At 42.6% G+C, this 14,711-nt stretch overlaps 1 protein-coding gene across 1 annotated transcript in view; it reads left to right on the forward strand.

Annotated features, from left to right (window-relative positions):
- The window catches only part of ALK (ALK receptor tyrosine kinase), a 679,224-nt gene that overhangs the window by 651,902 nt on the left and 12,611 nt on the right, over positions 1–14,711 (forward strand). The window contains exons 24-26 of the mRNA XM_064494637.1: positions 1,244–1,341; positions 4,721–4,813; positions 6,931–7,032. Of these exons, the coding sequence (XP_064350707.1) occupies positions 1,244–1,341; positions 4,721–4,813; positions 6,931–7,032 (293 nt within the window). The remainder of the gene's footprint in view (positions 1–1,243; positions 1,342–4,720; positions 4,814–6,930; positions 7,033–14,711) is intronic.

Genomic DNA, 14,711 nt, shown 5'->3' on the forward strand with positions numbered 1-14,711 from the left:
CTGAGCCCTCAGCCTTCTCATCTTTAATATGAAGATAACCTCTCTTCCCTACTGACCACACAGGATGTTGCATCAGTGGAGATCATGTACTTGGACTTGCTCTATTTCATGTAAGGCACTGCCTGATGTTCCATGGGCAGAGGCTATCCCCCTCCCTAAGTTGTCTCCCCCAGAACTGAGCGTGCTCTAGACAAGCATGACTCCTCTCTGTCTCCCCCAGATCCATGCTCTTGCTGCAGGGAGTCTCAGGGCCGTCCTGATCTGTGGTAGAGAAAACCCCACGGGCATCTGGGTGAACCCTAGTTCAGCTGTGATCAGTCCCCGGAGGCCCCAGTATTCACTGAGCCACGGCAGCATGCTAAGCATCATGCTGCAGACCCCGGGAGTGGGTGCTGAAGGCCCTGCCTTGGGGGCCTCGGGGTTCACTTGGAGACGTGGTATAATCAGCGCAGAAAAGCACGGTGAATGTGACCCTGCACGAGCTCGCGCTGCTGCAGACGCAGGTACTTCGGGGTTAACATAGCCCTCAGAGAAGACTTCCCCGGGCTCAACCAGGCTGTGCTGCGGAAGCCAGGCGGGCTGCCAGGCAGGCTGCATGCCAGAGTTGGGGGATGGCTCCTTCTGCTCAAAAAAGACAGTGCGGAAAAGCTGGAGGGGGCTCTTCAACTGCCCAGCATTTTCCTTTTTCAGTCCACTTCAGGTCTAGGTCTTCTTGAAGAAAACAAATTTTTAAAAATATTTTTAAACATTTAAATAGAGCTTTTAACACGACATTGTCCCCCTTGATTTCCTCATAGGCTTGTTTATATTGTTTATACATTTGGGGGGTATGTGTTTGGGGCTCGTTTATACATCTTCAAATGTTTATGAAGGTTGAGGTGGAGGAATGGGCAGAATAAGTGTGGAGGGAAGCATCTTCCTCCGCTACCCACCCCCCCGCCCCATCCTGGCTCCTGCGGTTGGGGTTCTCACCCCACTGCACACTGCACTCTCCCGGGAGCTACAGGTGAGCACCCTGCAGACGCTGCACCCACGCACAGAAGTGGACTCATTGGTCTGGCCTGAAGCCCAGGGATCTGCATTTGTTTAAAGCCGTCAGGTGATTTCCAGTGTGCAGCCAGGGCCAAGACCCCAGGGACGGCATGCCCACGTCTGCCCCACTGGCCAGCACTGGGAGCTGGTGTTTCAGGTCTTCTCTCCCCCAGGAGCATCTCATCGGCCGGTCACTTGTGTCTCCCTGCAGAGTCAGCCCTCCTCCCTGGCCATGCTGGACCTGCTGCATGTGGCTCAGGACATCGCCTGTGGCTGTCAGTACTTAGAGGAGAACCACTTCATCCACCGGTGAGTCTGGGTCACCCTGCTCTTCCCTCGCCTTCTGTGTGATGCTTTGCCCCGTGTCTCAAAGTCCCAGCTCTCCTCTTCAGAGCAGAACAATAGGTCTCTCTCGAGCTATTGGGATGGTTCAGCTTGTTCGTCTCTAAGGTGATTACTATGTCAGGGCTTCATCTGCCCCACGTGTAAAGCGGGCATCATAAAACAGCCATACCAGTGCCGGAGACCCGGGGGAGCGCTTTCCGACCTCCTGCAGGGGCTGCGGCCTGTGTCTGGCAGGGGAGCTTTCAAGTCCTACATCACATTAACATTTCCCTCTTCTAGAAGACTGTGCTCCTTAAGGGAAGCTTAAGGAGTTTATATTTTCACATACCTGACTATGGGTAACTCGAAGGCAAGGACCCTATTTTATTTATCTTCAGATCTCTGATGGATAGAGCGGCACAGTAAATATTTATTGGATAAATTATTTTTTTCTAAACTACTCTGAAATGAAGAATATTGATTTTTTTTAACCTCTGTACTTCATTTCTTCCACTCTATATGATCTTGTGTTTAAATGGTGTTTGGACTGGGACATCAAGTTCACGTGTAATGCTAGAGACATGAGAGATGACACATATTTCTTTCCATGTGGCTGTCGATGACTTTGTAAAGTCAAATAGATTGTTAGGCTCTTTGCAAAGCTCTTCCTAATGATTTGCTCCCAATTTAGTCAATAACAACCTGGTGAACTGATAAGCATTTATTAACCTGTCTTTAAAGAGTATAAGACATGTTCCTAATAATTAGAATGTGTAAATACGATGTAGAAAATGAGAGAAGCTGTATGAGTTTCAGGGATAGAAAAGCGTAGAAGCAGATAACAAGTTATGCTTTCCTCCCCAATAAAAATGAAGAAGTTAAAGATCAAGAAATACACTGGCCGAGCTTCCCCAAACCATTCCTAAACCCAGGCCGTGAGCTCACATGGGCTCCTCCTTTGGCTGTCACTTCATTTCGGTCTTCAGATCGCCCTCTTGATTCTAAACCGTCCCAGCTCACAGGTCACGGTGCTTGAGAGAAATGAGCAAAAGCGAAGTCAGGCCCCGTTCTTTATGTTCTCACCCAAAGCCACTCCGCGTCAAAGCGGGGTCAGCCCTGCCACTGCTGCTCTTGCCCTTTCTGCGGTGTCCAGAACCTTCCAGAAATCTCAGCTCTGGGCTTTATTGTTGCTCAGACATGACAAGGTTGTGCTCTTCTTGGAATTAGTCCGTGGTTAGAGCCACTTTCCATCTTTTGTCTACATCCCCTAAGTCAGGGCTCACCTGAGAGCACCCCGTGCTGGCACCTTGGTAACTTGGGGTCTCTCCCTTCACTTCTCCCTGAGGTCGTTTCTACTTTTTCTGAGATCATTACTACGTTTTATACGTAGTAACGTACTACTACGTTAGTAGTCACCAAGCATCCAGATTCTCTGGCTGAGGGTCAGATCCATCTTTCCTCTGACTTTTTAAAATCTGCTTTCCAAGAGGCATGATACATTTTTACTATATCCAGTGCTCTGTTACTGGAGATAAAAAGATAACAGGATGGATAAAGGATCACATGCTCTCAAGATTCCTGTCACTCCAAATCTGTGAATAGTCACCAAAGACCGGAATTAGATCCCACAGTAATAGTTTGTTGCTCCTTTAATCTTTTTTGAGAAATGAGGTTGTCAAAGATTAAATCAAGAATGTATCAGATGATCTGCTTTATAAGCAAAAGGCAACTATTAGGAGAAATTGTCCATCTCAATCAGAGCTTTTCCTCTGGGCTAACCGGTTTTAGGAAAGCACCTTTTACATCTCTAACTGGCTGTGAGGTCTGCGGTGCACCCCCACGACAGGTGACTTCATTCTTTCCATCCTCTAGCCCATATCTGCCTTAAGAGTCACAGACTCCCATGCACGCACCTCCTGAATTCAGAGTGGAACTCTCCATCAGATCCACACACCCATTTTTCTATTAGATCTGTTTCCTTTGGACATGGTTTATTGCCATTTCAAGAAATATGTGTCATGCCGCCAATTCTTGGATTGATCTCTGATACTACATTACTTTCTTGCCATTAAATTCAACATCACTTTTTTAAGCAACCATTCCATGCACATCAACGAAAAGACATTTCCAGAGCCATACATACTATTCCTGGTCTCCCTCACTGTATTTATCTTGAGATGCACTGGCTATATATCCCACTATTTTTCTTCTTTTTGATGTCATGTATGTTATGCTTTTATGGTTTTATTAGGGCGTTTTATGCACCATTGTGCCTCAAAAGTCAATTTAAACCTTCTGGATGAAGACATGGCACTAACAGCATCCATCTCCCACCCTGACCCACTGTTCTGGCATCCTAAGCCATGACCCCCTAGCCAGATCCTGTGTTTAATACAATCCAGTTGTTTATTTTCCATGTCCTTCTTTCTTGACCAAAGATCAGGACCTTCATGAAACCAGTTGAAAATATGAAAACACCACCAAGTAGTACTTTTTTCTGTCCAGGAATTAATAGTATTATTAGAGACCCATTCCACACTTCTTCTGACGCATCCTTTGTTCCCACATGCATGTCAGAAATGGGTTAGCAGTTAGCAAGTAGAAGCTGATGACTCTTGGAAGGCTTCTGATCATACCGTACAGGCGTGCTACCGGAAAACAGGCCGTCTGGAGTCTAACAACAAAGAATACACAATAACTTCATAGCTCAACGGAAGTGATTCTTCAGCCACGTAGCCATGATGCCTACAAAGGCTTTAGATAAAATCATGGATGTAAGAACCATACGGCTGAGTAAAAAATAGAACCAGAAATATTCGGGAATACCTTGACCTACTTGAATTAGATCATGGAAATCATACTGTTCCAGAACACGCCTTCAAACAACCGCAGAAAGCAGCCAGCAATCTGTACAGAACAGTAGCCTAAAGCCAAATACGTTTCTTCTGTCCCTTTATTGTCTTATTTTAGCTTACGTTTTTTAGTAAAATAAGGGTAATGATAGCACCTTGTTCCTTATAGGGTTGTGAGAATTAGATATGAAGCATTCAGAACAATGCTTAGTACACAGTAAAAGGCCAGTACATTTCCTAGTTCCTATTATAGTTATTTTCATTATTATTACCCCACTAAACATTTTCAGTCATCTCCACTAATCCTTTTCTATTTCCTGTTAGTTCTGAGACCTAGATTTGCTGTAGCTAATTCTTTCATACTGAAGTGTAATGTAGTAAAGGAAATACAGGGTAGAAAGGGGAACTGTTTGAACTTCAGGTTGGAGGTGGAAAAACTTGTGATAAATATTAAACATTATCTTCCCAGGAATAAAATTAGGAAGTACATTCTCTCATTTTTTCCTTCCCAGGGACATTGCTGCCAGGAACTGCCTCTTGACCTGTCCGGGCCCTGGGAGAGTGGCCAAGATTGGAGACTTTGGGATGGCCCGAGACATCTACAGGTGAGTAAGGACCGCCAGCACCCATCAGAGTGCACCTCCTCAGCCTCATCCCCTCAAGAGAACGGGACGAGTCGTCTCTGGTGCCTTGTCAACTTGCCACCTAAATGTCACTAAGTTCCTTTTCAGGACACAGGAAACCTTAATTATTGCTTATGCCTGAAAGGCTGATGCTAGGACCACGCTGCCTCAGTAATTGACACTAAGCTGTTACGTTGTCTTTCTGGTTCCAAGTCTTTAATCCCGGCATGTTCTGGGACACAGAATAACCCAGATATTTGATATGAGAAAAGTTTCTAAGTAAACTTTAATTACTTAACCCCTTTCCTCAATGCCCAGGAATTCTAAGCAGCCTGAGCTTCCGTGACCCCCAGCAAGAGCACCTAGAACTGGCAGGAAACCGGGCCCTGCTCACTGCTCTTTTCCCATTTCTGCCAGGAGACACGAGACTAGAGGTCAGAGTCCTAAGCTAAGCAAAGTACTTAGCTCAGTTTTGTTTATTTTTCCTTTTCATATTCTCAAAGCTACATTAAAAACTAAAATTAAAAATTTAATTTAAAAAACCCCATGCCTATTGTATTTTATCTCACTCTTCTCTTCCCAACCCCTGGTTTCTTCTTTGTCTAATTATTTACAGTAGGGACTCGCTCCATGAACTGAGCAGGTCACTCCCTCGTGTGGTCACTAATTACACCTTCCCTAATCTGGGGGTAGAGTGAGGAAAGATGGTCACGCAGACCTTCCTCTCTTTGGAGAAGAAGGGAGCCCTTTGAAGGCTGCCAACAGAGCTGGTAGCAATCCCCATGGGGTGAGAATGCTGACGGCATCCTGGTACCACAGGGTAGCAGCACATGGAAGATTGTGAGTTAGCAATGTCTTCAGCCACAGTCATCCACCACTGGTCTCCACTGCATTACCCTGGTGATGCTCCACTTTGCTTTCTTTTACTACCCAGAATCCCAGTGTTCCTGCTCTGCCTTCTCAGAGCCCCCGGGAGTGCCTGTGCTGTAAGATACAAATGTGACTTCAGCGAGCCCTCAGTGATTGGCCCCTTCCTCTCCATTCTCAGCTCAGACAGTTCCTAACTCTAGGCTTCACCACCCTCACTTACCTAGTCCCTCAGTTCCCACATGTCCCATGCAATCCCATGTGTCAGCCCTCTCTGAGAGCTTCTTGGCCAGTCAGCTCCATCAATGCCCCCCACGAAGCTTTCCCTGTACCTTACCCCCACCTTGGGTAGAACAAATCCATTCTTTGGTCGCCGAGTTTCGTACATACCTACATCATCACATGTTGTGCTGTACTGCCATTGTTTCTTCCGCTGAACCATAGCCTTACTTGTGTCCTCAGCATGCAGCAGGGTACCTGACACATGCTAAATACTCAGTTCATGTTTATTGAAGTAATTAATTAATCTAGGCAGCTGGGGCTGCGGGTGCCTCCGATCACCTACCCGGCAGGAGGACACAGGGCAGGGGTGATGCTGGCTTCAGAGGTATAAATTAATTCATAAGCTTTCTATCAGTGAGCTGCACTAATAACATCACTGACCAAAACTAGTAAGTTAACTCATACCTCTGAAGCCAGCTCCCCACTAGCCCTGTGTTCTCCTCGGGGCTGTGCTGTGGGAGGCAGCTTCCCACCAGCAGCCTAGAGTATTCGCTGAGCGCCTGTATTCAGTTAGCCATGGTGTGAGGCCATGGAGGACCCCCTTGAGGGAGACACCAGCCTGCTCTCAGTTCTCCCGTTTTGCATCTAGTGTTCCTGTGGATCATCAGGAACATCAGTACACATAAGGTTGGAGTAATGTTATTCATTGTGAGTTATAATAAACAAAACCCATCAGGGAAATCAAACCATCTGCTAGTGGGTATTTTAGTCATTGCATAGATCTTTTCTTTCCCGCCTCCAGCGGGCTCTTTTGTCTCCTATCAAATGACACTCAGGTTGCTAACTAAATGATCTGTGTCCCTGCTCTCCTTCTGAATCACGAGAGCCCCTCATTAATTTCAGCTTATTAACAGGCAGACCTTGCTGTCACCACTCTCACAAGTTACCTGGCCGAGCTTCCGCTCAGAGCCATCTCCAGAACCAAGCCTGGTTTTCTCTTCTCCCTGCAGAGCGAGCTACTACAGGAAGGGAGGCTGTGCGATGCTGCCGGTCAAATGGATGCCCCCAGAGGCCTTCATGGAAGGAATATTTACATCTAAAACAGACACGTGGTGAGTCTTTCTGCTGCCTCCTCCTGGTCTCACTATGGGCCTTATGGTAGAGCTCATGGGCCAGATGATACCACACCCACGTGGGGAAGGTAAGAGGAGAATCAGCATCTCTCGACCAGCGGGGCTCGCAGACATGGGCATCTATCAACAGAGCATCAGGGTCATCAGAGAGGCTTGGTAAAACACAGGCGAAACACTGGACCCCGCCCTGACAGCTTAGGATTCAGAAGGTCTGGGGTGGCTGAGAAGTTGCATTTCTAGCAAGTTCCCAGGTGGTGCTGATGCTGCCAGCTGGGGGGCCACTCATTGAAAGCCACACGTAATATTGTAACATAATAATGAAGTTGGGTTTATACCAGGAATGCAGTGTTAAGATTAGAAAAATGGATCAATGAAATTCTCCACACTGACAGAATAAAAGAGAAAAGGAAATAATTATCAGCACAAAAGTGCTGCAGGTGACTGGTGAGACCCCTTCTGCAGCTGAAAATAAGTTTGGAAATCACTTCCTGTACATTAGCTCTCCAGAACTTACTCCTCCTGCATAGCTGAGAGTTCATACTCCTTGACCAGCTTCTCCCCATTTCGCCTTCATCCTAGCCCCCGGCAACCACTGTTCCACTCTCTGCTTCTATGATTCCACTTGTAAGTGAGGTCATGTGGTATTTGTCTTTCTGAGTCTGACTTACTTCCCTTAACAGACTGTCCTGTTGGTTCATCTATATTGTTGCAAATAGAAAATTTCCTTCTTCTTTTTTTTTTTAATCTTTAAATATCCACATTTCTTTTCTTTTTAAACAAAATTTATTCTAGGAAGAGCAACTCATTGAGAGATAAAATCATTTAAAAATTTACACTATGTACTGTTTATTGTTTCAAAGAAGAGTTTAGAGCGTTAGCTTTTTAAACTTACATAGTTACCAAAGGAATAAAGCCAACCACAAAATAATCAACAGAATGCAGTAATCCAATCATAAAGGACAGTCAAATGAGCTAACACATATTCAAGAAATCAGTCATCTAAGTTATAAATAGGTAGCTCATTTGTGTCTTTTTTTTTTTTTAGATTCCACATATAAGCGATATCATATGGCATTTTTCTTTCTGCCTTACTTCACCTAGGATGATGATCTCCAGATCCATACGTGTTGCTGCAAATGGCATTATTTTATTCTTTTTTGTGGCTCAGTAGTATTCCAGTGTGTGTGTGTGTGCGCGCGTGTGCGCGTGCGCGCACATGCATGTACATGCGTGCGTGTACACACATATACAAGCCATATCTTCTTTATCCAGTCCTCTGTTGATGGACATTTGGGTTGTTTCCATTTCTTGGCTATTGTACATAGTGCTGCTGTGAACAATAGGGTGCATGTGTCTTTTTGAATTATATTTTTCTCTGGGTATATGCCGAGGAGTGGGATTGCTAGATCATATGGTAAGTTTATTTTTAGTTTTCTAAGGAACCTCCATACTGTCCTCCATAGTGGCTGCACCAATTTACATTCCCACCAACAGTGTAGGAGAGTTGCTTTTTCTCCACACCTTCTCCAGCATTTATTAATTGTAAACTTTTTAATGATGCACATTCTGACTGGTATGAAGTGATATCTCATTGTAGTTTTGATTTGCATCTCTCTAACAATTAGCGATGTTGAGCATCTTTTCATGTGCTTGTTGGCCATCTGTCTGTCTTCAGAGAAATGTCTGTTTAGGTCTTCTACCCATTTTTGCTTGGGTTGCTTGTTTTTTTGTTAATAAGGTGTATGAGCTGTTTGTGTATTTTGGAAATTAGTCCCTTGTCTTTTGCATCATTTGCAAATATTTTCTCCCATTCTGTAGGTTGTCTTTTCATTTTGTTGATGGTATCCTTAGCTGTGCAGAAGCTTTTAAGTTTAATTTGATCGTATTTGTTTATTTTTGCTTTTATTTCCATTACTCCAGGAGCTGGTTGAAAAGACATATTGCTGTGATTTTTGTCCAAGAGCGTTCTGCCTGTGTTTTCCTCTAGGAGTTTTATAGTGTCTGGTCTTACATTTAGGCCTTTAATCCATTTTGAGTTTATTTTTCTACATACTGTTAGAGAATGTTCTAATTTTAGTCTTTTACAGGTAGCTGTCCAGTTTTCCCAGCACTACTTGTTGAAGAGACTGTCTTTTCTCCGTTGTATATTCTTGCCTCCTTTGTTGTAGATTAACTGAACATAAGTGCATGGGTTTATTTCTGGACTTTCTATACTGTTCCATTGATCTATGTGTCTGTTTTTGTGCCAGTACCATACTGTTTGATTACTGTAGCTTTGTAGTACAGTCTGAAGTCAGGGAGCTTGATTCTCCCAGCTCCATTCTTCTTTTTCAAGATTGTTTTGGCTATTCGAGGTTTTAGTGTTTCCATACAAATTTTTAACATTCTTTTTTGTTCCAGCTCTGTGAAGAATGTCATTGGTAATTTGATAGGGATTGCGTTGAATTTGTATGTTGCCTTTTATGAGTAGTATGGCCATTTTAACAATATTGATTCTTCCAATCCAAGAACACAGTATATCTTTCCATTTGTTTATGTCATCTTCAGTTTCTTTCATCAGTGTCTTATAGTTTTCGGAGTACAGGTCTTTTGCCTCCTTGGGTAGGTTTATTCCTGGGTATTTTATTCTTTTTGGTGTGATGGTAAATGTTATTGTTTCCTTAATTTCTTTTTCAGCTTTTTCATTGTTTGTGTATAGAAATACAACTGATTTCTGTATATTAATTTTGTACCTGAAACTTTACCAAGTTCATTGATGAATTCTAGTAGTTTTCTGGTTTCTATGTGTAGTATCATGTCATCTGCAAACAGTGACAGTTTTAATTCTTTGTTTCCGATTTTGATTCCTTTTAATTTTCTTCTCTGTTTATTATGGCTGGGACTTCCAAAACTATGTTGAATAAAAGTGGTGAGAATGGGCATCCTTGTCTTGTTCCTGATCTTAGAGGAAGTGCTTTCAGCTTTTCCCCATTAAGTATGATGTTAGCTGTGGGTTTGTCATATATGGCCTTTATTATATTGAGGTATGTTCCATCTGTGCCCACTTTCTGGAGAGGTTTTATCATAAATGGATGTTGAATTTTATTAAAAGCTTTTTCTGCATCTATTGAGATGATCATATGGTTTTTTTATTCAATTTGTTAATGTGGTGTATCACATTGATTGATTTGCAGATATTGAGAAATCCTTGTGCAACCCTGGTGTAAATCCACTTGATCATGGTGTATTTTACTGCATTGTTGGAGCCGATTTGCTAGTATTTTGTTGAGGATTTTTGCATCTATATCCATAAGTTATATTGGCCTGTAGTTTTCTTTTTTTGTGATATCTTTTTCTGGTTTTGGTATCAGGGTGATGATGGCCTCATAGAATGAGTCTGGAAGTGTTCCTTCCTTGGCAATATTTGGAATATTTTCAGGATAGGTGTCAAATCTTCTCTAATGCTTGGTAGATTCACTTGTGAAGCCTTCTGGTCCTGGACTTTTGTTTGTTGGGAGTTTTTAAATTATTGTTTCAATATCAGTACTGGTAATTGGTCTGTTCATATTGTCTATTTCTTTCTGGTTCAGTCTTGGCAAATTGTATCTTCCTAAGAAATTGTCCATTTCTTCTATGTTGTCCTTTTTGTTGGTGTATAGTTGCTCATAGTAGCCTCTTATGATCCCTTGTATTTCTGTGGTGTCATTTATAATTTTTCATTTCTGATTTTATTAATTTGGGCCCTCTCCCATTTTTTCTTGATGAGTCTGACTAAAGGTTTATCAGACTCAATTTTGTTTATCTTTTCAAGGAACCAACTTTTAGTTTCATTGATCTTTTCTATTGTTTCTTTAGTCTCTTATTTCATTTATTTCTGCACTGATCTTTATGATTTCTTTTCTTCTACTAACTTTGGGTTTTGTTTGTTCGTCTTTCTCTAGCTGCTTTGGATGTGAGGTTAGGTTGTTTACTTGAATTTTTTTCTTGTTTCCTGAGGTAGGCTTGTATTGCTATAAACTTCCCTCTTAGGACTGCTTTTGCTGTGTCCCAGAGATTTTGGATCATTGTGTTTTTGTTTTCATTTTTGTTTTTTGTCTCAAAGGATTTTTTTATTTCCTCTTTAATTTCTTCAGTGATCCATTGGTTGTTTAGTAGCATGTTGCCTAGCCCCCATGTGCTTGCAGTTTTTAGTTTTTTTCTTGTAGTTGATTTCTAACCTTATAGTGTTGTGGTCAGAAAAGATGCTTGCTACAATGTCAATTTTCTTAAATTTACTGAGGCTAGCTTTGTGGGCCAGCATGTGGTCTATTCTGGAGAATGTTCCATGTACACTTGAGAAGAATGTGTGTTCTGTTGCTTTTGGATGGAATGCTTTACAGATAGCAATTAAGTCCATCTGGTCTAATATGTTATTTAGGGCCTGTATTTCCATATTTCGTCTGGATGATCTGTTTATTGATGTAAGTGGGGTGTTAAGCTTCCCCATTTTATTGTGTTATTGTGGATTTCTCCTTTTATGTCTGTTAACAATTGCCTTATATACTGAGGTGCTCCTATGTTGGGTGCATATATATTTACAATTGTTACATCCTCTTCTTGGATTGATCCCTTACGCATTATGTAGTGTCCTTTGTCTCTTGTAGAGTCTTTATTTTGAAATCTGTTTTGTCTGATGTAAGTATTGCTACTCCAGCTTTCTTTTGGTTTCTGTTTGCCTGGAATGTCTTTTTCCATCCCTTTACTTTTCAGCCTGCATATGTCTGTAGTGGGTCTCTTGTAGACAGCATATATATGAGTTTTATTTTTGTATCCATTCAGCCAGTCTGTGTCTTTTGGTTGGAGCATTTAATCCATTTACATTTAAGGTAATTAGTGATATGTATGTTCTTATTGCCATTTTGTTAATTGTTTTGGTTTTGTTTTTGTAGGTTTTTTTTAAATCTTTTTTTGTTGTTCTTTTTTCTTGTGCTTTGATGACTAAAGAAGTTCCTTTAACTTTTTTAAACCTGGTTGGTGGTGCTGAAATCTTTTAGCTTCTGTTTATCAGTGAAGCTTTTGATTTCTCTGTCAAATCTGAATGAGAGCCTTGCTGGATAGAGGATTCTTGGTTGTAGGTTTTTCCCTTTCATCACTTTAAATACATCGTGCCACACCCTTCTGGCCTATAGAGTCTGCTGAAAAATCAGCTGATAACCTTATGGGAGTTCCCTTGTATGTTATTTGTTCCTTTTCTCTTGCTGATTTTAATATTTTCTCCTTATCCTTTATTTTTGTCAATTTGATTACTATCTGCCTCAGTGTGTTCCTTCTTGGGTTGATTCTATGTGGAACTCTGCGCTTCCTGGACTTGGGTGACTGTTTCCTTTCCCAAGTTAGGGAAGTTTTCAGTTATTATCTCTTCAAAATTTTTCTCAGGTCCTTTCCCTCTTCTCTTTCTGGGACTCACTTGTTAGTGCACTTCATGTTATCCCAGAGTTCTTTTAAACTACCCTCATTTCTTTTCATTCTTTTTTCTTTTTTCGGTTCTGCAGTAGTGATTTCCACTAATCTGTCTTCTACCTCATTGATCCATTCTTCTGTTTCATTTAGTCTGTTCTTGGTTCCTTCTAGTGTGTTATTCATTTCACTGATTTTATTCATTTCACTGATTTTATTCTTCAACTCCGTTTGGGTATTCTTTATATTTTCCAACTCTTTGCTAAAAACTTTTGCTCTGTGCATCTATACTCCTCTTGAGTTCTCTGAACATCTTCTCTATCATTACTCTAAACTCTTTCTTAGATAAATTGCCTGTCTCCTCATCGCTTATTTCTTTCTCCAGGATTTTTATCTTGTGCCTTAGCCTGGAAGATATTCCTCTACCACCTCATATTGTCTGTCTTTCTATTTGTATTTTTAGGTAGTTTAGTTACTTTTCTCGACCTTGGGGAGGTGGCCCTCTGTGGGAGCCATCCTATGCATCCCAGCAGTGCACTCCTCTCTTGTTACCCAAGGGCCAGGGTCCAGCCCATCCCAGTGTGGAGTCTGGCCTGTGTTTGTGGATTCTTCCCACAGGCTTTGGGATTGTTTTCTTATTTCTGGTATCTGCCCCCTGGTGGATAAGGCTGGACTAGAGACTTATGCAGGTTTCCTGGCAGGAGGAGCCAGTGCCTGCCCACTGCTGGGTGAAGCTTGGTCCTGGACCTCTGATGATATCTAGAAGCATTTGTGGCTCAGGAAGTCTGCTGATTGGTGGGGCTGTGTTCCTACCCAGTATATTGTTTGGCCTGAGGCTTCCCAGCCCTTAAGCCTACAGGCTGTTGGGTATTGGTGCTAATGATGCAATCAAGATGTCAGGAAAGCTCATGTAGGTAAACACTCCCGGAATGTCCACCACCAGCTTTTATGTCCCCTGGGTGAGCCACAGCCGCCCCCTACCTCCCCAGGAGACCCTCCAAAACCAGCAGGCAGATCTGGCCCAGGTTCCTATGAAGGACATGAGATTCTGTGTATGCTTCTCAAGAGAATGAAGTCTCTGTTTCCCCCAGTCCCATGGGGCTCCTGGAGTTACACCCTACTGGCCTTCAAAACCAGTTGTCCTGGGGCCCCTTCTCCTCCCAATGCTGGAACCCCAGGCTGGGAAGCCTGATGTGGAGCTCAGAACTCTCACTCCTGTGGAAGGGCCTCAGCGACTTAACTATTCTTCAGCTTCTGGGTCACCCACCACCGGGGGGTATGGGGCCCGATTATATTGGAAGCACACCCCTCCTACTGTCCTGCTGTGGTTGGTTCCCTCTTTATGTTTCCAGTTGAAGATCTTTTTTAGGTTCCAGTCTTTTTTTTTTTTTTTTTCAATTGTTGTTTAGCAGTCAGTTGTGGTTTTGTTATAGTCACGAGGAGAGGCAAGCTTGTGGTCCTACTACTCTGCTATCTTGACCGGAAATCCTTGTGTCCTTCTGTTTTAAGTCTGAATAATATTCCACTATATATACACATGCCACATTTTCTTTATCCTTTTATCCATCAGTGGATATTCAGGTTCTTTCCATATCTCTGCTATTGTGAATAATGCTGCAGTGCACCTGGGAGTGCAGATCCCTCCTGAAGACACTGATTTTATTTCCCTGGATGTATACCCAGAAGTAAGACTGCTAGATCTGAAGGTAGTTCTAGTTTTCATTTTTTGAGGAATCTCCATTGTATTTACATAATTCCTATAAGAACAACACATAATATTTTAAATGGCAGATTGAACCCACGCTCCCTTCCAGATACACACACACACACACACACACACACAAAAGGGAGTCTTAGTTGCATAAAAATGCACAAGGATAAAGACAACAAGAATGACAAAATTTGGAAAACTGGAAGGTTTATGGGCAAGTGGCCCCTTACTTAGGAGACTAGAAAGTTGGCATCTAGGTCCAGAAGCAGCCTGGTTCACTCTGCCTGATCAGGAGACCCAGAAAGGCCTGGGCATTGCAGGTGCCAGGCACCTCTGAAAGCAGACGTGCAATAGGGAGGAAATGAGTTACAGATCTGTTTAAAAAGTGACTGATCCATCTTCGGGCCCATTCCCTTACCCCTCTCCCTCCCTTACCAACACACAACACTAGGGATTCCCTCTCTGAAGAGGATGAACTAAAGTCTTTCTGGTCTCGGGGACATTAGACATCACCGAGGGTGAATTCTCTGCT

This window comes from Camelus dromedarius, chromosome 15 (assembly GCF_036321535.1).
Source record: "Camelus dromedarius isolate mCamDro1 chromosome 15, mCamDro1.pat, whole genome shotgun sequence".
Classification (NCBI taxonomy): domain Eukaryota; kingdom Metazoa; phylum Chordata; class Mammalia; order Artiodactyla; family Camelidae; genus Camelus; species Camelus dromedarius.